Below are 25832 nucleotides of genomic sequence, written 5' to 3'. Positions count from 1 at the left end.
GGAACTGAGAAGTGGTCTGTGGTCACTACCTGCAGAACCACTCCTTTATTGGGGGTGTCATGCTAATTGCCTATAATTTCCACCTGTTGTCTATTCCATTTGCACAACAGCATGTGAAATGTATTGTCAATCAGTGTTGCTTCCTAAGTGGACAGTTTGCTTTCACAGAAGTGTGATTGGAGTTACATTGTGTTGTTTAAGTGTTCCCTTTATTTTTTTGAGCAGTGTATATTGGTTAGAACATCTACTTTGTGCATGACACAAGTCATTTTTCAACAATTGTTTAGAGACAGATTATTTAACTTATAATTCACTGTATTATACTGTATTATATATGTTTTATAATTCACTGTTCCAGTGGGTCAGAAGTTGACATACACTAAATTGACTGTGCCTTTAAACAGTTTGGAAAATTCTAGATAATTATGTAATGGCTTTAGAAGCTTCTGATAGGCTAATTGACATCATTTGAGTCAATAGTATGTGTACCTTTGGATGTATTTCAAGGCCTACCTTCAAACACAGTGCCTCTTTGCTTGACATCATGGGAAAATCAAAAGAAATCAGCCAAGACCTCCACAAGTCTGGTTCATCCTTGGGAGCAATTTCTAAATGCCTGATGGTACCTCGTTCATCTGTACAAACAGTAGTAGGCAAAGGTAAACACCATGGGACCTCGCAGCCATCATACCGCTCAGGAAGGAGATGCGTTCTGTCTCCTAGAGATGAATGTACTTTGGTGCGAAAAGTGCAAATCAATCCCAGAACAACAGAAAAGGACCCTGTGAAGATGCTGGAGGAAACAGGTACAATAGTATCTATATCCACAGTAAAACAAGTCTATATCGACATAACCTGAAAAGCCGCTCAGCAAGGAAGAAGCCACTGCTCCAAACCGCCATAAAAAAGCCAGACTACGGCTTGAAGCGACATCTCATGCTTGGTCACAAATGGGTCTTCCAAATGGACAATGGCCCCAAGCATACTTCTAAAGTTGTGGCAAAATGGCATAAGGACACCAAAGTCAAGGTATTGGCGTTACCTTCAAAAGGAGCGGCAGGTACCTTAGTGTTGGACTAGTAACCGAACCCACTGTTCCTTGGCTGTCATTGAAGATAAGAATTTGTTCTTAACTGACTTGCCTAGTTAAATGAAGGTTAAAAACAAATCCCTGACCTCAATCCCATAGAAGCTTTGTGGGCAAAACTGAAAAAGCATGTGAAGCAAAAAGTCCTACAAACCTGATTCTGTTACACCAGCTCTGTCAGGAGGAATGGGCCAAAATTCAACCAACTTATTTTGGAAGGCTTCCCGAAACGTTTGACCCAAGTTAAACAATTTAAAGGCAATGCTTCCAAATATTAATTGAGTGTATGTAAACTTCTGACCCACTGGGAATGTGATGAAAGATAAAAGCTGAAATAAATCATTCTCTCTACTATTATTCTGACATTTCACATTCTTAAAATAAAGTGGTGATCCGAACTAACATAAGACAGGGAATTTGTACGAGGATTAAATGTCAGGAATTGTGAAAAATGGAGTTTAAATGTATTTGGCTAAGGTGTATGTAAACTTCAAATTGTGTATATATATATATATAAAGAAATAAACTTTTCTCAAAAATGCTGCTATCATTGCAAGACAAGTGTGAGTGTATGAAGGGCAAGTACAACAGTACTCAGCCCAGGGCAGAGAGGTACAGTGGCGATAGTCTCCACTCCTTCTCTGCCTCCATCCCCCTCATTCTCCACCACCTTCTATATATATATGCCATTTAGCAGACGCTTTTATCCAAAGCGACTTACAGTCATGTGTGCATACATTCTACGTATGGGTGGTCCCGGGGATAGAACCCACTACCCTGGCGTTACAAGCGCCATGCTCTACCCGCTGAGCTACAGAAGGACCATATATCCCTTCACTCCAGATCCAAGCGGAGCAAGATCGTGTCCTGGTTGTGTGTGTGTGTGTGTGTTTCATGGGGGGGGGGTTGGCTAGAAAAAGGAGAATAGGAGAATGGGAAAAAACACTGGTTGAATTGGACATACAAGACAAACTGACCCAGAGAGTCAGGAGACACAGGGATGAATACACTGGGGAAAACAAGAGACACCTGGAGGGGGTGGAGACAATAACAAGGACTGGTGAAACAGATCAGGGTGTGACAATCATCATCATCAGCAGCAGCAGCAGCAACAGCAGCAGGAGCCGCAGGAGGAGAGGAGAGGAGGAGGTTCCCTGAGAACATTCACACATCACACACACACACAGGAAAACACACTAAATATAAACATATACATGTGGTTCTGACACACAGAAACACAAAGACAATTCTGATAGAAATGTACTGTGTAGAACAGACTGTTTTGTGTAGATCGCAGCCCAGCTCTCACCTTTCCTGTAGTCCAGGTCTGTCTGTCTATCTGTCTTGTAGGTTTCTGTGGAGGCATTTTAATGACATACAAGCTGATGACATTCAAGGTGATGACATACAAGGTGATGACACACAAATGATGACACACAAGGTGATGACACACACCAGATATAGACAGTACATAATGTATGCATGTACACTGAGTGTACAGAACATTATGACATAGACTGACCAGGTGAAAGCTATGATCCATTAGTCACTTGTTAAATCTAATTAAATCAGTGTAGATTAATAAATATTGTTCATCCTTGAGATAACTGAGACATGGATTGTGTGTGTGCCATTAAGATGGTGAATGGGCAAGACAAAATATTTAAGTGCCTTTGAACGAGGTATGGTAGTAGGCGCCAGGCGCACCGGTTTGTGATACACACAAACATGGATATCTGATTTGTCTGTGTGTATCTGTCTATCTGTGTACCTGTCTTCTAGGTTTATGTGGAAGCTGGAGACCAGGGTGTTGATGATAAAGAAGGTGATCTGTCGTAGGTCCTGCCACATCCAGAACGCTAATACAACCAGCCTGACACACACAAACACAGACACAGAGAGAGAGAGAGAGAGAGAGAGAGAGAGAGAGAGAGAGAGAGAGAGAGAGAGAGAGAGAGAGAGAGAGAGAGAGAGAGAGAGAGAGAGAGAGAGAGAGAGAGAGAGAGAGAGAGAGAGACAGAGAGAGAGAGGAATCAGGTCAGACAATGGGAACAATGGGCACTTCTTACACTTGCTTTGGCAGTGTTAACATATGTTTCCCATGTCAATAAAGCCCATTGAATTGAATTGAATTGAGAGACAGAGAGAGAGAGACAGAGGAATCAGGTCAGACAATGTGAGCTTCCGATCTTTGTGTATTTGTGTGTGCGTGTTACCTATGCACGTTTCCAAGGAGGAAGCTGAGTAGCAGAGTGAAGGGGAGGAGCATGTATGACATCACACGCATTGGGGTGTGGGTCCACAGGAACCCCATGATGTTGCATAGCAACGCTGAAACACCAATCACAGCCTTGTAACATGACACTTCTTTATTAAGATGAAAATAACAGGCCACAGTCTGTCAAGTATTCTGAAAAAAAATGGAATTATCACTTATTTAGCATGATGTCACTCGGTGTGTGTGTGTACCATACCTGTGTGTATCCAGGTGGACAAGGCTAGATACATGGCCAGCTCTGGGTTTGCCAGATTCCAGGGTAGATCTCCCCCTTCAAGAGAGTAATTTCTCTGATCGCCTCTGGTCTCTGTCAGGGAGTACCACTCCTCTTCCTCCTCTTCCTCCTCCTCCTCCTCCTCCTCCTCCTCCTCCTCCTCCTCCTCCTCCTCCTCCTCCTCCTTCTCTTCTTCCTCCTCATCCTCCTCCTTCGTTTGCTCCTCTCTCTTCATCTTTTCCTGCCTCTCTATTTGTTCCTCTTCTTCTTCCTCCTCCTCCTCCTCCTCCTCCTTCGTTTGCTCCTCTCTCTTCATCTTTTCCTGCCTCTCTATATGTTCCTCTTCTTCTTCCTCCTCCTCCTCCTTCATTTGCTCCTCACTCTTCATCTTTTCCTGCCTCTCTATTTGTTCCTCTTCTTCTTCCACCTCCTTCTCCTCCTCCCAGTCTGTTTCCAGATCTGTCCATCTGTCAGGAGGAAAGGACTGATGCTCTGATGGAGTGTTCAGAAGAGGCAGACATGGGACCAGGTCTGGTAGTGACAGGAGAGAGAGTGTGAGGAGAGAGATCGAGGAGAGAGAGAGCGAGGAGAGATTATTATTATTATTATTATCTTTAATTTGCTTTGGCAATGTAAATACAGTATATGTTTCCCATGCCAACAAAGCCCTTTGATTTGAATTGAATTGAGAGAGAGAGAGACACACACAAAACTAGATCACCTATTGGGAAACTGGCCCGAAATTGACAGTACACCATGGCAGACCATTTGACCATGATTACTGATCAAAACCTTGACAAAGTACAGACAGTGAGCACAGCCTTGCCATTGAGAAGGGTAGATACAGGAAAACCTGGCTCCCTGTAGCATAAAGGCTATGCAGTCACTGTGCTATATTGTTGCCTGGCATCAAATGAGGGACAGTGTCTGACAGACCAACCAACCTGCACATTTCTTTGTGTTATTTACTTATTTTCTTACTGATATCCATTCCTAATACAACCCCATCCCCCCCCAACAACAACAATTTAGAGAGAGAGAGAGAGAGAGAGGCAGAAGATACGATAATTGAAGAGAAAGAGAGAGACAGAGATATAAGTCAGGAGAAGTGAACAGAAAGAAAGACAGAGGGACAAAGTGAGAGGCAGAATAGCAGTGAAGAGAAGGAGAGAGACAGAGAGACAAAGTGAGAGGCAGAATAGTAGTGAAGAGAAGGAGAGAGACAGAGAGACAAAGTGAGAGGCAGAATAGCAGTGAAGAGAAGGAGAGAGACAGAGAGACAAAGTGAGAGGCAGAATAGCAGTGAAGAGAAGGAGAGAGACAGAGAGACAAAGTGAGAGGCAGAATAGCAGTGAAGAGAAGGAGAAAGACAGAGGGACAAAGTGAGAGGCAGAATAGCAGTGAAGAGAAGGAGAGAGACAGAGAGACAAAGTGAGAGGCAGAATAGCAGTGAAGAGAAGGAGAGAGACAGAGAGACAAAGTGAGAGGCAGAATAGCAGTGAAGAGAAGGAGAAAGACAGAGGGACAAAGTGAGAGGCAGAATAGCAGTGAAGAGAAGGAGAAAGACAGAGGGACAAAGTGAGAGGCAGAATAGCAGTGAAGAGAAGGAGAGAGACAGAGAGAGACAGTCACAATTAGATTATGACTCACTAGCTATATGTCACATAATATCTGCTTGTACCATCATAAAGACTAATCGATACAGAGAACACATGACATGACCCACCACTGGTTTGTAGAAAGTGAAGGCCATCACTGTATCCACTGTGGTAGGCCTTGTCCAAAGCCTGAGGAGAGGATAAAGGTCATAGAAACAATCACTCTGGACTATCATTGCTCCACATCCAACATACCCCTGTTGAAATACAAGATACCAAACCCATTCACAAGGTTGTTAACTCTTGAGGTCCCACTCATCTCCACAATGATTGGTAAATCCACCTTAAGTTTATTTCTCTCTGATTTTATCCAGGTAAGGTGATTGAGGACACATTTTAATTTACAGCAACAACCACCTGGGGAACAGTTACAGGGGAGGGGGATGAATGAGCCAATTGTAAGCTGGGGATGATTAGGTTACTACAACAGTATGAGAGCCAGTTTGGGAATTTAGCCAGGACACAGGGGTTAACAGCCCTACTCTTATGATACATGCCATGGGATCTTTTAGTGAGCCAGGAGACCTGTTTAACATTCCCTACACAGGGCAATAGTGCCTCCTACTGGCCCTCCAACACCACTTACAGCAGCATTTGGTCTCCCATCCAGGGACTGATCAGGACCAACTCTGCTTAGCATCAGAAGCAAGTCAGCAGAGTGACACAGGGTGGTATGCTGCTGGAAAGATATGAACCACATATATGGAATACCTTACAAAACCAATTACACCTGCTTTCCCTGCTGCAGATAGGGCAGTTTAAAACTGTTGTTAAATAAGTTCACTGAAGTGCGACATTGTCTCAGTTACTTATTATAACTTGTTGTAATAACCCGAAGTAATGTTTTTATAGCTGTCTTGTAGTTTATCTGTTTGGAACAGGAGTGGAGAAATTATTTTTTTCTTTCAGCATCTCTTGATAAAATGTGAATGTGTGTTATCTTTTACACTTATGCGAGCAGACAGTACTTCAAACACATAAAATACACACCTAAGAAGAACTGAAGTCTTATCAGAAACATGTTTTATAGTTTTAACAGCTTTTTATTTCCTTGAAACCTGTCAAACTGATGACATTTAGGCATTTTGCACAGGAACAGTCTTTCCACTGTTTGAGTTGTTGCAATTTCTCCCCAGTCCCTAAATGAACCAGGCAACTTTACCGGCGTTAGCTAGATTATAATGCATTCATTCTATCAAAGTAAGACATTATTCCGGTGAGCTCTACTTTATTTAGTCTTCTTGAGTCTTCTAGAGCAACAAGTTATGACAGGAGAGAAGATGCATGTATCCAACCATAGATGGCAAATGGCCTACCAAAAGTCGGAAATTATAAGCAGAAACGTATCTAAGTTAGGGGTGAATGTAGCCCAAGCCAGTAGACTATACCGAGTATGCAGAGTATTAGCAAAGTCAATTATTATGGAATTATTGTGCTGCATCAAACTGTGCTGGTAGCCTACTTTCTTGCATTTATGGTCCTTTCTAGCTTGAGTAAACAATATACAGATTCATAAAAATCTTAATCTTTACACTGAAATAGGTTCTGATAGTAGTGTTCTGAATATGTCAGTGTGATCTGGGTTGTCACTAAGTTAGATTACTTTGATGTGTGTGTCTCATTTGTATGATGAGTTTCATTTTGAGCAGGGAGTACATTATTTTGACCGCTGTGTTTCTTTTTGCAAGATGTCTGTGGGTTTGGGGAAATTGTCTAACTGTTTTATAGAGTTGAGTACCTGAGATGTAGTTTCAGCAAACGTGTGTTAACAATTGGGAAAAACTGTAATAAAAGTTCATAAAAATACAGCATTATGACATTTACTGTACTGCAAGTGATGGCTCTACAGTCCTCCTATCCTTCTGATAGGCTTATGATCTTCCACCCATAGAGATCCCATTACATTTCTAGAGGGGCCATGTCATAAACCCACAAAGTTCAAATTTGGGGTGAAAATGGTAGCCATCTTGGTCAGGGATTAATCCAAAACTATTCTAATTGGAATGAATGGCAGTAGAGGTGTAGGTGATGCATTTCCTGCCTTTTCTTATGCAGGAAAATAAAAGTCATGAGATGCATCAGCAATTGAAAAATTACAGTTGTAACTCCACAGAAGAAAATATATTATTATTGTTGCTAGGCAACCAGTTAACGCTTTTAACTTGCGGTTTGTGCCCACCTTTATCCAGAGGTAATACAAAACTTATAGATAGTGTCTAAAATAATGATATGGATTTAATATTTGTCAAATTATTGAGCATGTCCTCCAAATTATACTGAACAAAAATATAAACACAACCATTTCAAAGATTTTACAGAGTTACAGTTCATTTAAGGATATCAGTTAATTGAAATGAATTTATTAGGCCCTAATCTATGGATTACACATGACTTTGAATATAGATATGCATCTGTTGGTCACAAAAAAAGGTAGGGGTATGGATCAGAAAACCAGTCAGTCAGTATCTTGTGAGATGTTGGATATTGGTGGGAACTGGAACACTCTGTCATACACGTCGATCCAGAGCATCCAAAACATGGATTATATGTCTGGTGAGTAAGCAGGCCAAGGAAGAACTGGGACATTTTCAGCTTCCAGGAATTGTGTACAGATCCTTGTGACATTGGTCTGTGCATTATCATGCTGAAACATGCGTTGGTGGCAGCGAATGGACCTAAGGATCTCGTCACAGTACCTCTGTGTATTCAAACTGCCATTGATAAAACGCAATTGTTTTTGTAGTTTATGCCTGCCTATACCATAATCCCACCGCCACCATGGGGCACTCTGTTCACAACGTTGACATCAGCTAACCGTTCACCCACACACGGCAGACACGTGGTCTGCGGTTGTGAGGCCTGTTGGACGTACTGCCCAAATTCTCTAAAAAACCACTGGAGGAGGCTTAAGGTAGATAAAAAAACTTGAAAGTGTTGAGAAATTAACATGAAAGGAACAACACTGGTGGACATTCCTGCAGTCAGCATGCTAATTGCACTCTCGCTCAAAACTTGACACATCTGTGGCATTGTGTTGTGTGACAAAACTGCACATTTTAGAGTGGACTCTATTTTCCCCAGCATAAGGTGCATCTGTGTAATGATCATGCTGTTTACTCAGCTTCTTGATATGCCACACTTGTCAGGTGGATGTATTATCTTGGCAAAGTAGAAATGCTCACTAACAGGGATGTAAACAAATTTGTGCACAAAATCTGAGATAAATAAGCATTTTGTGCAAATGGAACATTTTCTGGGATATTTGATTTCTGCCGAATGAAACATGGGACCAATACTTTACAAATATAATAGATGTTTTGTTGTTGTTGTGTAAAATAAGCATCAGAAATGGTCCTTATTTAGCAAATCAAGATCCTGATATGGACCTCATTCAATAACATAATGCATTGTAACTAAAAATATATTATGAGGGCCTACCATCAGAATTTGGCTCATATTGAGAAAATAAGATGTCCACATCAGGATCGTGATATTTAGTGAGTGTTAATGATTTAAGAGCAAACATTATGAATTTACTGAACATAAATGCAATAATGTTTGTGTATGGTTGAAAAGTCAAAACGCATGTCGACATTTATTCTTATTGAAGGAGAATGCAGTTACACAAATCTGCAAGGAGTTAGTAGAAACCATATTTATTTAAGCAAGTCAGCCATATCAGCTATTGTTTACAAAAAAGGTAGTAAATGAGTCTGAATTAACTTTTTTTTGCAGCCAGATGAGGCTCCACTGATAGCCAGGTGTAGTGGTGGTAACGATTCCCTCCAAGATGCTGAATAGAAAGCTCCACTGTCGGGACAGCTTTATGTCGGCACACAGTTTGTAGACACTGTTTCTCACTGTTATAGTGCCATTAATATATTGTTTAGTGTTGCGTTGTGACTTTTCTGGCATGCATCAAAATGTACATGCCAAAATCACCACTGCCCATGAGTGACAGAACACTGATCCAATCACAGCACAACTACAGAAAACGGCCAAAGCCTACGCTCTGTATTTTTGCTGGCAGCCCCTCCTCCACAGAAAGCACTGAACTAAACTGAAACACCTGCATTTTCGAGCTGCCTTACTCAAGAGACCAAGTTTGTATGTGGCTTTATTAACTCAATGATATTTTTTTATTTTTTACATTGTTTGCAAACTGATATGTAACACAAATTATTGTCAGGGTGGGAAATTGCAAATGTGAATTGGGCAAAGCTGGGGGTAATAATGCATTTTGGTTATAGCTTATTGAGATGCATGAAAAGCTTGATTTTATGGCTCTTTTAAAATGAATTTCCTGCAAATCAATGATTCATGTTCACTACTTGGTCAATTGATTTGAAGATATAATCTACGCAAATACATTTTATGAATTGATAGTTCACCTCCCTGTGTTATTTTATCGGCTCACGAAATAGTATTTCAAGAAGATCGAAATGCATAGGTTATTTAAATTAAACTGATTGAGATCAATCAAATGATTGGCTTGCAGACACAGTTTCACCTGTAAAATATTAGGAATTATTAAAATTCAATTGACAATGATGATGGCCTATTTTGAAATGAGGTATGGCTAACTTGGTTTTTGAGGGTACTAAAAGTAGAACCTTTTCTTGAGACAGTATCTGTGGGCATCATTGACGCATATTCAAGGATGTCAAGGGAAGCCAAGCTTACCCAAAAAATCGAATCAAGCGCAAAACGTAATTGACAGAAATAACTTGTATTGTTGCATCTTGTTGTACTTTGGTGACTAGCTAACTAGCTCAAATTGTTTCCCTTTCCTAAAGTTTCATTGGGCTAGGCCCCTTTTTTCTAAATGTTCTGCCTGAATGACGTGCCTAAAGTAAACTGCCTGTAGCTCAGGCCCTGAAGCCAGAATATGCATATAATTGGTACCATTGGAAAGAAAACAATTTGCCGTTTGTTGAAATGTTAAAATACTGTAGGAGAATATAACACAATAGAAGTGGTAGGAGAAAATCCAAAGAAAAAACAACCAGAATTGTTTTTTTTGAGAGACCATTCTCTTAGAAATGCAAGAGAGATTTAAAATAGCTCTGTGGATGCAATTCCTATGGCTTCCACAGGGTGTCAGCAGTCTATGGTTCATGCTTGTAACTTCAAAAACTAATAAGAAATAACAGTTTTAGTAGAAGGACACAGTCTTAGAAATCCGTGTTTGTGCGCGCCCTGAAGAAATTACATGCTCCATGAAGAAATTACGCACTTAAAATTGGTTTCCTATTGAACATAATTCTTTCCGAAATAAATATTATAGTTTGATTACATTTTATGGTATCTGAGGAGTAAATAGAAATGCATTTTGACTTGCTTAAACAAAGTTTAGGGGTAGATTTCCGGATTCCTTTCTCTGCGAATTGAACGAGTGGTTAACTCAAATCGATGGCGCCAACTAAACAGACTTTTTGGGATATAAAGAAGGATTTTATCTAACAAAACAACACTACATGTTATAGCTGGGACCCTTTGGATGACAAAACAGAGGAAGATTTTCAAAAAGTAAGTGAATAGTTAATCTTTATATGTGAATGTATGAAACCTGTGCTGGTGGAAAAATATTTTGATGTGGGGCGTCGTCCTCAAACAAGCGCATGGCATGTTTTCGCTGTAATAGCTAATGTAAATTGGACAGTGTAGTTAGATTAACAAGAATGTGAGCTTTCAGCCGATATGAGACACTCATATGTACCTAAATGTTTAAAATCCATAATATTTATGATTATTTATTTGAATTGTTCGCCCTCCAGTTTTACCGGAAGTTGCCCCGATCCTTAATTAAGAAGGTCTAAATTACTAGTGGTTTTACTTGATTATCCATACTGGCCAATGATTATAGCGGTGATTCTTATTCAACCATAAATTCATACATTGTGCCCCTGGACTGAGAGGATGGAAGTTCAACATGTAGCTAAATGTAGAAGGCTAATGTTAACTAGTTGGCTCATCGTTGCCCATGAAAGGATGTGAGGCTAGCGAGCAAGCATTTTAGCTAGGTTTCCTGGGACAACAACAAATAAAAGTATGTACTGTATGACAAAGTCATGGTGTATGACAAAGTGAAAGAGAGGATGACATTGGTGTTTCCCTACAGCTAGGGTGAGTCAACATTTTTTTGTATATGCATGAACACACACCTACACACAGAGAAATCAGAACCATGGACAGCCACATCATATTAAGCTTACGTTGATTGGACTAAATCGTTTTTGCTATCTTTTAGTTGTCACCGTATTAGACTCAGTGGCGACCAGTCATTCAGGGCAGGTTGCCTGTTTTGAGACCCACACTTTAAGGTAAAAAAATATATTTTTAAATGAATATATATATATATATATATAAGTCCGAAGTTAAGATACACTGAGGTTGGAGTCATTAAAAAATGTTTTTCAACCACTCCACAAATTTCTTGTTAACAATAATAATATATGCCATTTAGCAGACGCTTTTATCCAAAGCGACTTACAGTCATGTGTGCATACATTCTACGTATGGGTGGTCCCGGGGATCGAACCCACTACTCTGGCGTTACAAGCGCCATGCTCTACCAACTGAGCTACAGTAGGACCATATCATTTTGTGGGAGGCTTGCCAGTTTTGCTTGTTATTGTTTTGCATTAATACGTGTCACATATCGGTTTGCAAACAATGTAAAAAATGTAATTGATTTAATAAATCCACATACAAACATGGTCTCTTTTTGGTTTTCTTGAGTAAGGCAGCTCCAAAATGCAGGTGTTTCAGCTGAGCTCAGTGCTTTCTGTGGTGGTGGAGCGTCGAGCCTGATTTGCTTAGTTTTCTGCACTCATGGGACAGTACGTCACACCATTGTCTAAGGTTAGAGCTCAAAAATTTTGCCCCTTAGGTGCTGCCATAGAGTTAAATTAGAAGTGCCCATCCAAGAAGCCTCAAAGTCATTGGCCACAGATAGAATGACATCAAATCATGTTAAGTCTACAGTAGCTTTGATTGGATTGATCATGTCAACATCATACTTTCAAAATCATAGCTAGCAAGCTTGCAGTCGTCATTGTGAATCAAGTCGACAATCTACTGGTAAAACATTTTCAATCTTTGTCATATGAAGAGAAATGAGAGATTAAACATCTCAGTGCTCATCGGCCGTTGGACATAAACATTACACAGCAAGTTTGAAATTGCAAATTCAACAATGAGTGGTTTGAAAGGAATCAGTGGCCAACTGTGAGTTCAAGACAACTGGGAACTGGGAAAAACGAGCTACGACTAGGAAAATATGTTTTGAACGGTCATTCAACTCGGCACTGTCAATTCGGCATCTTTCTCTATGATGACAGCATTTTCCTTACCAAGCACATCACAGCTACATGAGTCCATAAATGTCTTATGCTGCTTCATAAATGATGTAGGAAGTCAGCGAGATATGTTACTGTAGTTAAGAAAGTAATACTAAGTGTATGTTGTGTAGTAAGCTGTTAGTAGCTCATGTGCCTCACCCTAATAATTTGGTCTATTTTCAACAACACGGCATTCGTGGCAGGTGTGTGCTGATAGTAGCACACTGTAAGAACGGCCCATGTTCTGAATTCTGTCGCTGTATATTTTAAAAGTGCTGAACAAATACTTATACTGACTACGTCCGTCGTCGCTCGCTCATTAATAACTTAATCGAAATTACGGATGGCCTCTTATCCGCTGGGCGTCTCCTTATGTCATAGTTTGTACATCTCAATTGTCAGTAGAAACCACATTTGTTTAAGCAAGTCAGCCATGTTAGCTATGTTTTTTTAAAAGGGAGCAAATGAGGCTTAATGAACTTTTCCGCTGCCAGACAAGGCTCCGCTGAAAGCCAGTTGTAGCAGTGGTAAGGTGTTGGGACTGCTGTTGGGACTCTGCTGTTGGGACAGCTTTATGTAGGCCCAGTTTGTCACCGTTACAGTGTAATTAATGTATTGCTTTGTGTTGTGATGTGTAGTGGTTTTCCTGGCATTTAACCCACTTTTTTATAGACTATGATTTACATGCTAAAATCGCCACTGATAAGCCTAAGCATAGGTGATTTGATGATGTTGAAATGTTGAAGTTGAAATGGTGCTGGAATAGTGGAGGCAGCTCCTGTTTTCTTTGTGACTTGCGGTAACTCTCAATAGTTGTTTAGTATTCTGAAAATGTCGGAAACATTAACTTACTTGTGGGCTACAGCGGAAAGAGGTTGCTCTCCGGATTTGTGATGAAACAAAGGTGTAGTTGAATTTATTGTCTGAGCCTTTAGGCCTAGAATCTCGATTGCAAGGCATATGAACTGGCAGCTTATAGAGCAAACAACTCATTTATCACAATTGTAAGTCGCTCTGGATAAGAGCGTCTGCTAAATGACTTAAATGTAAATGTAAATGTAGTGATCGGTTGTAATATGGCTTTTTGGGGAGGGATTGGCTTCCTCAATGATTTTACCCGCACAACGGTATTGGTGAGCATAGGCAGACGTTGCAATTGGAGAATGCATTTTATGCGTATTCTTTAACAGGGCTCTACAACCTTGTTCATGGAGAGCTATCATCCTGTAAGTTTTCATTCCAACCCTAATAGCTCACCTGATTCTAATAATTAGCTGGTTTATAAGATTAATCAGGTTAGTTACAACTGGGGTTTGAGTGAAACCTGACAGGATGGTAGCTCTCCAGGAATAGGGTTGGAGAGCCCTGTAATGATAGGCTATTCAATAGGCTACATCTGTCGGTACAAACTTCGATTGAGGAAATGATAAAGTCATTTAAAAGACATTTACGCTCCCTCACCTGAAAAGCGTAGCACTACAACACTGCTTATTTTCAACATATCAAAAAACATGTCAAGATCAGGATATGGAAGAGAAGCTTCATATCTTGAATTTGACGAGAAAACACAGATATCCGATGTATACAGTCAGTATTTGTCAACATGAAGAGAGAAAATAGGATGACACATGCATCCACAGGAAATGTCCATGTGTGATATTAGGAGTAATTCCAATATCATACACAGCATGTTAAAAAGACACATCGGGATTCAGAATTCGTCAGGATATGGTTAATATCAACGAAACTCAAAACATGTATTGGAAATGGTCTGTATACACCGGAATATAAAAAATGTATATCCCCTGATATGGACCCTTTTTACCCAGTTTAGTCTCAAAATATATGTAAACAGACCATAAATGTCTCAGATTTGTATTTTCTTGGTAAACTGTGAGAGCTATTATAAGATACTTGTTGAATTTACAACTTGTGTAAGTCCTATCATATACTGATTTGAGTCAGTGTATGGCTGTGGATTGACAACATTGTTTGAATGAAATGTTGGCATATTGGTAGTTAACTTGAACAATGTATTGAATCATTCCTCTGAAACTGTCCGGCTAGCTAAGACACAGCACAGATATATTGTTTGCATGTTTGTTTTCAGGTCTGGGGGAAGGGGGTTGGGGATTGTTTTCATGTCTTTTTAAAAACATTATGTTTTACCTTTATTTAACTAGGCAAGTCAGTTAAGAACAAATTCTTATTTTCAATGACAGCCTAGGAACAATGGGTTAACTGTTGGTTTAAGAACGACAGATTTGTACCTTTTCAGCTCAGGGATTCGATTTTGCAGCCTTTTGGTTATTAGTCCGATGCTCTAACCACTAGGCTACTCTGCCTCCCCCATGGGAAGGGTTGTTGTCATGTCTAGGGGAAGGGGTAGGAGTAGAGGGCTGCGTTTAGAGGTATAGAGGTTGTTTTGGGGTCTAGGGGAAGGAGTGAGGGCTGGTTGGAGAGGTAGAAGGCTGGTTGGAGAGGTAGAGGGCTAGGTGGTGTGGTAGAGGGCTAGGTGGAGTGGTATCAAGGTTTTTTTGGGGTCTAGGGGAAGGAGTAGAGGGCTAGTCGGAGAGGTAGAGGGCTGGGTGGAGGGGCAGAAGGCTCGGTGGAGAGCTGGGTGAATGGGTAGAGGGCTGGGTGGAGGGGTAAAGGGCTGGGTGGAGAGAGTAAGGGTTGTTTTGGGGTCCAACCTCCCAGTTGTAGGGGTAGAGGGCTTCAAGGATCCGGTAACCGTTGGCCACACTGCAGTTGAGGGGCATGCCACTCATGACGATGACGTACATGGAGCCAGGGTCTGGTGGACAGATGTCCGCCTCTCCAGCGAATGGCGACACAGTGAGGGTGTGTGCATAGGGAGAGGAGTGGGTTGGCTGGATACTGGACATACCACCGTCCACATAATACTGTGAGACAACATACACAGCTTTTATAGCATTATTTTTCTATTTCAGAGATAGCATACCTGATTCAACTTCTCAACCAATCATCAAGCCCTTGAATCAGGTGTGCTACTTCAGGACTACAACAAAATTGTAAAATGTTTGATGATAGCCTGACTGGAGTGTGTATGTCTTGCATGCAGGTGTAAAAGTGTTTGAGAGTGTGCATTAAGTGAAAGTATGTTAGGATTATTATTAGCCTACAGACAGTGAGCAGTGTGAGCACTCACCACTCCTTTGTAAGACGGTGGCTGTATACCATGGTACCCAGGGATAAAGCAGCTGCACAACAGCGCCTTCATGTAGGGAAAAGAGGAATGCAGTTAAACATCACTGCCTAATATACAGACAGTATGGCCAAGTTCTTCACATGTTGATTCTTCTATCTAATGCTTTAGGGTGAACAAGGGTCAACTGAGATTTACACAAAATATTAGCTTTCTTAATGTCATAGTCTATAGCAAAGCACACGCACTCAACCCCCGCCCAAACACCTGCACAACGTCCTCTCGGGATGTGAACTCTGACACCACAGTATTCTGTCCATCTGGGATGCGTGTCATGATGACGGCGAGGCGTCCACTGGCCCGGATGTGGGCGTCGTCTGGTAGTGAGCGCCGCAAAAGACCTTCTATCCACACAAACACGTTCCTCGCCAGGTGCAGTGGCCCCCTACTCTGCAGCACAAACCTCAGCATCTCATTACGCACCATGTCTGCATGTCACACAGTCAACATGGCACACACACAGACAGAGGCACAGAGAGACAGGCATAGACAGTCAGCATGACATACAGTCTGCATGGCACAGATGTAAGCTACACTTGCAGTGTGATTAACCTGTTAAGCTTACCCCCTACTTTTTCGAACATTCTGTTAAAAATCTCGCAACATTTCAGCGCCCTGCTACTCATGCCAGGAATATAGTATATGCATATGATTAGTATGTGTGGATAGAAAACACTCAGACGTTTATAAAACTGGTTAAATCACGGCTGTGGCTTTAACATAACGTGCGTTTCATTGAAAAGTGCAGGAAAATCTGATCACTGAAAGTGGAAAAATATATCCATCCGCCGCTTCAACCCATTGTTATGGGCGAAAGACATTAAATATGGCTGAGGTTGCAGTACCTACAGCTTCCACACGATGTCAACAGTCTTGTCATTTGCCTAGGATTTGTTTCTTGGTCAAACGAACAAGAGACAGCCCATTTCTTCTGGTCTCCGACTGGATATTTTGGTTGAGAAATAGACGGACAGTATTTCAAGATGGATCCCTATAGAAAACACTACGTCTCGTGATTAATTTGATCGCTTATTAACGTTTACTAATACCTAAAGTTGCATTACAAAAGTATTTCGAAGTGTTTTGTGAAAGTTTATCGTCGACTTTTTGAATTTAAAAAAATGACGTTACGTTATGAAACGCTATTTTATTTAATTTATCACACAGTCTACATAGAACGATATCTAGGCTATATATGGACCGATTTAATCGAAAAAAAGACCCAATAGTGATTATGGGACATCTAGGAGTGCCAACAAAGAAGATGGTCAAAGGTAATGAATGTTTTATATTTTATTGTGCGGTTTGTGTAGCGCCGAATATGCTAATTATTTTGTTTACGTCCCCTGCGGGTCTTTTGTGGTGTTACATGCTATCAGATAATAGCTTCTCATGCTTTCGCCGAAAAGCATTTTAAAAATCTGACTTGTTGCCTGGATTCACAACAAGTGTAGCTTTAATTCAATACTCTGCATGTGTATTTTAATGAACGTTTGAGTTTTAACTAATACTATTAGCATTTAGCGTAGCGCATTTGCATTTCCAGAGCTCTAGATGGGACGCCTGCGTGCCAGGTAGAAGCAAGAGGTTAAACCATGAATCAATGCATCTCACATTACATGAGGGTCTGGGTGTTGAGAGCACTGCACTCCCCTGGCTACAATCATACCTCACATACTGGGACCCACTACATCTCCATCAACGGCCACACCTCAGACTCAGCTACACTTTTACAGGGTGTCTGACCCCAAGTAGTTGTGCACAGCTCAGCTGTTTGTTCACCTCGCTAATAACCCATCCACAACGCCGGATTATATGTGAAAAAGTGAACATCTGAGGCCAGCACCCAACCCTAACCCGCAAATATAGAACATGTGCTATAGGCCACAGTCAAAGATGGCAGAACAATTTATTGACAGGTGGTGCAGGATTTGTTATGCTTGATTAAGATATGTTTCTTATTTTGGTAGGCTATTTGTTAGTCATCTTGTCTATGATTAGATCAGTGGCGACACGTCATTGAGGGCAGGTGGGACCGACCTGTTTTGAGCCCCGCATTTTTAGCAAATGTTTTTGCATGTTATTTTGGCATTGATACGTGTTACATAATAGTTTGCAAACAATGTAAAAAAACAAAAACATTTTGAGTTAATAAAGCCGCATGCAAACATGGTCTCTTTTTTGCTTTCTTGAGTAAGGCAGCTCCAAAATCCAGGTGTTTCAGCTTAGCTCAGTGCTTGCTGTGGTGTTGGGTCAACCAGGAGTTGGTAATGTTCTCTAGTTGCGCCGTGATTGGCTCAGTGTTCTGTCACCCATGGGGACACCACGTTACCGCCAAGTCTAGGGGTAGAACTTGAAAATTCAAGCCCCTTGGGTGCTGCCGTAGCGTTACATTAGAAGTACTCATCAAGGAAGGCTCAAGGTCATTGGCCATAGCTAAAATGACATCAAATCACGTTATATCTACAGTAGCTTTGATTGGAGTGATCAGGTCAACATCATGCTTTCAAAAATCTGGCGGATCCTGGCTGACTGGCGGCTCTGGCGGATCCTGGCTGACTGGCGGCTCTGGCGGATCCTGGCTGACTGGCGGCGCTGACGGATTCTGGCTGACTGGCGGCTCTGGTGGATCCTGGCTGACTGGCGGCTCTGGCGGATCCTGGCTGACTGGCGGCTCTGGCGGATCCTGGCTGACTGGCGGCTCTGGCGGATCCTGGCTGACTGGCGGCACTGGCGGCTCCTTGCAGAATGGCGGCTCTGGCGGCTCCTTGCAGACTCGTGGCTCTGGCGGCTCTGGACGGACTGGAGACTCTAGCAGCTCTGGACAGACAGGAGACTCTAGCAGCTCTGGACAGACGGGAGACTCTAGCCGCTCTGGACAGACAGGAGACTCTCGCAGCTCTGGACGGATGGGAACACACATAGGGAGGAGACAGAGAGACAGCCTGGTGCGTGGGGCTGCCACAGGATCCACCAGGCTGGGGAGACCTCCAGGAGGCTTGGTGTTAGGAGGAGGCACCTGAAGGACCGGGCTGTAGGGGAGCACTGGAGCTCTGGTGCACCACTCCCCCAGATAACTACTCTAGCCCTAACCCTCCAGAGTGCAGGCACAGGTTGAACTGGGCTGTGGGTAAGCATGGGAGATCTAGTGCGCGCACCTCTCCCTTAGGCTCCACTCCCACATTTGCCCGGACCGAGCGCAGGCATAGGACGCACTGCACCCTCTCAGCGCCCCGGAGACACAGCACGCAGAGCCGGCGCAGGATACCCTGGACCGAAACGGCGTACCGGCGACCAGACACGCTGAGCAGGCACCATACGCCCTGGCTGGATGCATACACATGCATGACACTTTCGGGGGGCTACCCTATAGTGCACCGGGCTATGGGCACGTACTGGCGACACCGTGCGCTTAACCGCATAACACGGTGCCTGACCAGTAATGCACTGCTTCTTCGTCTGAAGAGGAGAGGCGAGAAGGATCGGAGGACCAATATGCGGAGTGGTAAGTGTCCATGGTTCTTTTAATAAGAACTGATACACCACAACTGATACAAAAACAATAAACATGAAACGAAAAAAAAAAAAACGAAATAGTACCGTGTGGTGAAAAAACACAGACATGGAAACAAACACCCACAATCAAACAGTGAAACCCAGGCTACCTAAGTATGATTCTCAATCAGAGACAACTAACAACACCTGCCTCTGATTGAGAACCATACTCGACCGAAACATAGAAATCCCAAAATCATAGAAAAACAAACAGACTGCCCACCCCAACTCACGACCTGACCACACTAAATAATGACAAAACAAAGGAAATAAAGGTCAGAACGTGACACTAAAGTTTCCAAAACGGTCAAAATATTGTCTGTGAGGTATAACAGAACTGATATGGCAGGCGAAAACCTGAGGAAAATCCATCCAGGAAGTGCTGTTTTTCTGAAACTAATCTTTTCCATTGCAAGCCTATCCTCCATTTAAAGGGATATCAACCAGATTCCTTCCCCTATGGCTTTCACAAGGTGTGAACAGTCTTTAGACATAGTTTCAGGCTTTTATTCTGAAAAATTAGCGAGAATGATCACATCGCGTCAGTGGATAGCCAGATAGTCCTCAGATTTGTGCATGCGCATGCACCGGGAGCGAGACCTTTTCTTTCTCTCTTCTATTGAAAAGGCTACCGTCCGTTTGAAATATTATCGATTATTTATTGTAAAAACAACTTGAGGATTGATTATAAAAAACATTTGACATGTTTCTATGAACTTTACGGATACTATTTGGAATTTTCATCTGCCCGTCGTGACCACACGAGCCTGTGGATTACTGACCAAAACGTGCCAACCAAATGGAGGTTTTTGGCTACACAGAGAATCTTTATCGAGAAAACAAACATTTATTGTGTTGAGGGCAAACATACGAAGATCATCATAGGTAAGTTATTCATTTTATTTCTTTTCTGACTTTCGTGACCAATCTACTTTGCTGCTAGCTGTTTGTAAGGTTTTGTATGCTGAGAGCTGTCCTCACATAATCACATGGTTTGCTTTCACCGTAAAGCCTTTTTGAAATCTGACACGCCGGCTGGATTAACAACAAATTAAGCTGTGTTTTGGTTTATTGTACTTGTGATTTCATGAAAATTAAATATTTGTTGTATTTTCATTTTAATTTGGCGCTCTGCAATTCAGCGGATGTAGAAGAAAATGATCCCGCTAAAGGGATCGGAGCGGCAAGAGGTTTTAACTTCTTATGGCTGCAATCCTGTTAACGGGAGCGATATGACAACAACCAGTGAAAGTGCAGGGCGCCAATTTCAAAACATCAAAAATCTCATAATTTAAATTCCTCAAACATACATTTATCTCATACCATTTTAAAGCTAATCTGTTTGTTAATCCCACCACAGTGTCCGATTTCAAATACAGCAAAAGCACCACAAACGATTATGTTAGGTCACCACATAGCCAAAGAAAAACACAGCCATATTTTTTCCAGCCAAAGAGAGGAGTTTCAAAAAGCACAAATAGACATACAATTAATCACTAACCTTTGATGATCTTCATCAGATGACACTCATAGGACTTCATGTTACACAATACATGTATGTTTTGTTTGATAAAGTTCATATTTATCAAAATATTAGTTTACATTGGCGCGTTACATTCACTAGTTCCAAAAACATCCAGTGATTTTGCATAGCCACATTATTCAACAGAAGTACTCATCATAAATGTTGATGATAATACAAGTTATACACATGGAATTATAGATATACCTCTCCCTAATGCAACCGCTGTGTCTGATTTCAAAAAAAGTTTACGGAATAAGCAAACCATGTAATAATCTGAGACGGCGCTCAGACGAATAAATCACAATAGCCGCAATGTTGACGTCAACATAAACAAGAAATTACATGATAAATATTCCCTTACCTTTGATGATCTACATCAGAAAGCACTCCAGGAATCCCAGGTCCACAATAAATGTTTTGTTCAATAATGTCTGTTATTTATGTCCAAATACCTTCTTTTGTTAGCGCGTTTGGTATACATATCCAAACGCTCATTCTGGTCAGCGTTATGTCAGACAAAAACTTCAAAAAGTTATATTACAGGTCGAAGAAACATTTCAAACTAAGTACAGAATCAATCGTTAGGATGTTTTTAACATATAGCTTCAATAAAGTTCCAACCGGAGTATTCCTTGGTGTCTTGATGAGCAATGGAACGCAAGTGGATACCATGAGGAATGCGTGTGATCAGAAAATGGCTGATTGCCAGACACCTGATAGATTCTGCTCTCATTCATTCCCACAACAGAGCAGAAGTCTCATTCAAATTTCTAAAGATGGTTGACATCTAGTGGAACCCCTAGGCAGTGCAACATCATTAATATCTCAAGGGGATTTCATTGGGAACTGTGGTTAATACATACAAAGCTCAGATTTCTCACTTCCTGTTTTGATTTCTCCTCAGGATTTTGCCTGCCATATGAGTTCTGTTATACTCACAGACATCATTCAAACGGTTTTAGAAACTTTAGAGTGTTTTCTATCCAATATGAATAATACTATGCATATATTAGCAACTGAGACTGAGGAGCAGGCCATTTACTTTGGGCAACTTATTCATCCACGCTACTCAATACTGCCCCCCCAGACATAAGAAGTTAACATAGCTAGCATTTGCCACCTAGCAACAATTTGGATATATCATAGATTTTGCGAATTTGTCACATACGTTTTGCAAATTTATAAACATATTGTACGTTTTTGCTAATTCATACCTTAATGCATATTGCTACTTTAACATACAATACAAATTGAAAGTAAAGAACATGCAAAATGGGTGATGGACATCAACAAATTTATACACACCATACGAAACATAACATACCATACTAAATGGAGTATTGCGATTTACGTACAGAATAGTACGAAATGCTCTGAGAACAGGTGATCACACATACTGTAATTTACCCAGCACTGCTATCAACCTCTTTCACCACCTCACCAAATCTTTCCCAAACACAACTTTTCTGGCCCTTCTCCTTATTTTCAACTCTCCTTTCACAGATTATGTCTCATTGAATTAATCTATGACAATGTCCGTTTTGTCTCAATGGATTGACTAACTTTTTCTGCATTTTTCTGCCATTCCCAAAATAATTTGGCAATTGGCGTGTAGGCTCTTTGGCGCAAGTACAGTTAGCCTAAAATAATGAAAGGAAAAAAATCAATGTAGCCAATCAATATGAATTGTACAATAATTATAAATGTATGGATTTTTTAAAGTATTTTATTTTTATTCAACCGCCCACAATATTTAAAGATCCTAAACCCATCCGCCCTGCAAATATAACCAGGAAGACTGTGGGTTATGAGTCAACCCATGCATTACTATACTCCGGAGCTCTGTACTGGGTCCCTTACTCTTCATCATCTACATCCTTTATCTTGGTCAGATCCTACGTCACGTCAACCACTACTATAGTGATGACACCCAGATGTTCCTCAGCACCAAATCTCTCCTCAACCTACCTCTGACCCACATTGAATCCTGCCTCTCTGCAATAAAAACATGTATGCAACAAAACGTCCTTAATCCCTACAGTGATAAAACAGAACTTCTCCTCAGAGGGACCAAATCCATCTGGTCATGCTGCTGCTCCAGTTTCAACTGTTCTTCGTGCGGCTATGGTACCCTGACCTGTTCACTAGACGTGCTACCTTGTCCCAGACCTGCTGTATTTGATTCTCTCTCTACCGCACCTGCTGTCTCTAACTCTGAATGATCGGCTATGAAAAGCCAACTGACATTTACTTCTGAGGTGCTAACTGTCACGCCTTGGTCTTAGTATTTTGTGTTTTCTTTAATTATTTGTTCAGCCAGGGTGTGACATGGGTTTATTGTGTTGTCGTATTGGGGTTTTTGTAGGCATTGGGATTGTGGCTGATTAGGGGTGTGTCTAGCATAGGCTTGGCTGCCTGAGGCGGTTCTCAATCAGAGTCAGGTGATTCTCGTTGTCTCTGATTGGGAACCATATTTAGGTAGCCTAGGTTTCACTGTGTATTTTGTGGGTGATTGTTCCTGTCTCTGTGTTTGTAGTCACCAGACAGGCTGTATAGGTTTTCACGTTCCATTTGTTGTTTTGTATTATTTATAGTTATTTTCATGTATCGCTATTCTTCATTAAAGAACATGAGTAACCACCACGCTGCATTTTGGTCCGCTTCTCCTTCAACAGACGAACGCCGTTACACTAACCTGTTGCACCATCTAAAACCACTGTGATTATTATTATTTGACCCTGCTGGGTCAATGAAAATAAAACCTAATATAACTCAAATGGAAAGCATTTGCATTTTTGCGCAGTCCAGGCAGTGCTGAGAGGGATATTATGGACGTTTGAACATCTTGGCAATGTACGGCCTTGGTTCCTCTCTAGGGTTCTTCCTAGGTTCCTGCCGTCCTAGCGAGTTTTTCCTAGCCAGTGTGCTTCTACATCTGCATTGCTTGCTGTTTGGTGTTTTAGGCCGGGTATCTATATGGCACTTTGTGACATTGGGTGATGTAAAAGACCTTTATTGATACATTTCATTCCATTTGAAACGGTTCAAAACTCTACAGCCCGACACCTCACCTGCACTAAATCCTGGCAGCACATCACCACTTTCCTCCGTGAACTCTGCTGGCTCCCTGAAACTCCCTCCCTTCAGCCATCACTACCTTTCAGTCCATCCTAAAGTCCCACCTAAGCCCCCCTCCACCACACACACACACACAAATAACCCACGCACACACAAATAAATAAACTACAAAGACACTCCTCTTTTCACCATACTGAGCATAAACCTAACCCTTACCATACCCCTCACCCTAAACCAGATTCGTATCCTAACCCCAATCCCGTGCCTTACCCTAAACCGTGTTTGTATCCAAATCCCAACACTACCCTCTCCATACATCACAATCTATCCCTTCTTGGAGCCCACCTCTCTCTTATATTAGGTTTTGTTTTGACTCCTGTTATTTTTGTATACTTTAAAATATATATTTTTTTAAAGAATGTATGCACACATGACTGTAAGTCGCTTTGGATAAAAGCGTCTGCTAAATGGCATATATTATTATATTATTATTATTGTAAAGTGACTTTGGGTCCTTGAAGATCACTCTATTAGTCCAATGTTATTACATGTACATTCAGCCAACAATAAAACATGAACAATGTAATGTACTGAATAAACCTTCTCACCTAGGCTGGATCCACAGACCAAAGCAGCAGCTACCAGGGACCCGGCCGAGGCCCCCATTACCTTAGGGGCTGCTTGTAGCACCAACGGTGCCAGGTCCAACATGCTCTGGGCCACACCCAACTGGTAAGTGGCCTGGAACCCTGATGCAGAGAAGGAGATGGACAGAGGAGCAGGCTCAGACTGACCAGCCATAAGCGGACTGGACAGAGAAGGAACAGACGTATACTGTTGACCAGTAGAGAGAGATTCCATCGCCTGCCCAGTGGAGAGAGACTGACCATCCACAGACTGAACATCCACAGAATGACCAGACACAGACTGCCCAGCAATGAACTGACTAGCAACAGACTTCCCACTGGATAAAGACTGAACAGCATCAGACTGACCACTGGACTTTGCTGGAGACATGTTTAGGCTGCAGGAATAACAACCGGACTGTCTTTGGTGACCAAGGAGAGGAGAGGAGAGAAGAGGAGAGGATGTCTGACTAGTCTTCTTCTCAACCTCTATGGGTATCAGTCTTCTTCTCACCAGGAGAATATCTGAGCTTTTAGCAAGCAGAGCAGTAGCGTGGTTCTTTTCCAAACTTCACATCAATGTCTATCTAGACTTGTTTGAGGTTCTTGTTTGAGGAGGTGAAACAGAGTGAATAGAACCGAAATACTCCACTTGAGTTGCTCTTTAAGTAGTCCAGTAGAGATTAAGTGTATCAGTCCACACTAGTTCAGTCTGATGACAGTGATTAGCAGCCCCTGGCTCTCTAGGTGAAAGGTGTGCCGTCCACAATTTTACACATCATAGACTATCAATCAAATTATATTAAACACAATCAGTTGGAGGTCTCTTCTCTCCCAGACCTCTTCTATCCCAGTGTGTGCATGTGTCTCTCTGCTGTGTTGTGAATGAATAGTCTGCTCTGCTGTCTCTCTGTACTGTAGAAACAGGAAGCTGATCTACGTAGCCATGGTAATCAGAGCCCAGGGGCCTATTCACAAAGCGTCTCTGATAGTTACTGCTGAACTAGGATCAGTTCCCATCTTTTACTCATTATAATCTAAAAGGCAAAAGTGATCCTACATCAGCACCCCTACTCTGAGGCGCTTTGTGAATACGGCTCCATGTGATGTTCTAAAGCATCAATCTGATTCTGTTTCAGCTCCCCACTGAGACTGATCTGATTTCCTCACTGCCTCACAACTTGAACCTGGGTGCCTTGCTGCCTACACATACATAAGAAGGTTGTATTCACTAGAAAC

At 41.7% G+C, this 25832-nt stretch overlaps 1 protein-coding gene across 1 annotated transcript; it reads right to left on the bottom strand.

Annotated features, from left to right (window-relative positions):
* Positions 1 to 15144: 15144 nt before the first annotated feature.
* Positions 15145 to 24984, bottom strand: LOC124004937 (patatin-like phospholipase domain-containing protein 2). Its single transcript, XM_046313743.1, has 5 exons — positions 24855 to 24984; positions 24576 to 24716; positions 16017 to 16237; positions 15753 to 15818; positions 15145 to 15486 (listed from the first exon to the last, which is right to left on the bottom strand). The coding sequence occupies exons 1-5, from the start codon at positions 24982 to 24984 to the stop codon at positions 15145 to 15147; spliced, it is 900 nt and encodes a 299-aa protein (XP_046169699.1).
* Positions 24985 to 25832: the final 848 nt, after the last annotated feature.

Source organism: Oncorhynchus gorbuscha, linkage group LG19 (assembly GCF_021184085.1).
Source record: "Oncorhynchus gorbuscha isolate QuinsamMale2020 ecotype Even-year linkage group LG19, OgorEven_v1.0, whole genome shotgun sequence".
Lineage (NCBI taxonomy): Eukaryota > Metazoa > Chordata > Actinopteri > Salmoniformes > Salmonidae > Oncorhynchus > Oncorhynchus gorbuscha.
The sequence above is the reverse complement of the archived record's forward strand: the minus strand, read 5'-3'. Positions and strand labels throughout refer to the sequence as shown.

Coding starts and splice junctions, on each gene's coding strand:
- LOC124004937 (XM_046313743.1), bottom strand. CDS start 24,984: ATGTCTCCAGCAAAGTCCAGTGGTCAGTCTGATGCTGTTCAGTCTTTA. Junction 24,717..24,854: donor GGATGTTCAGTCTGTGGATG/GTCAGTCTCTCT, acceptor TCTCTGCATCAG/GGTTCCAGGCCACTTACCAG. Junction 15,487..15,752: donor CACCGTCTTACAAAGGAGTG/GTGAGTGCTCAC, acceptor GTTGTCTCACAG/TATTATGTGGACGGTGGTAT.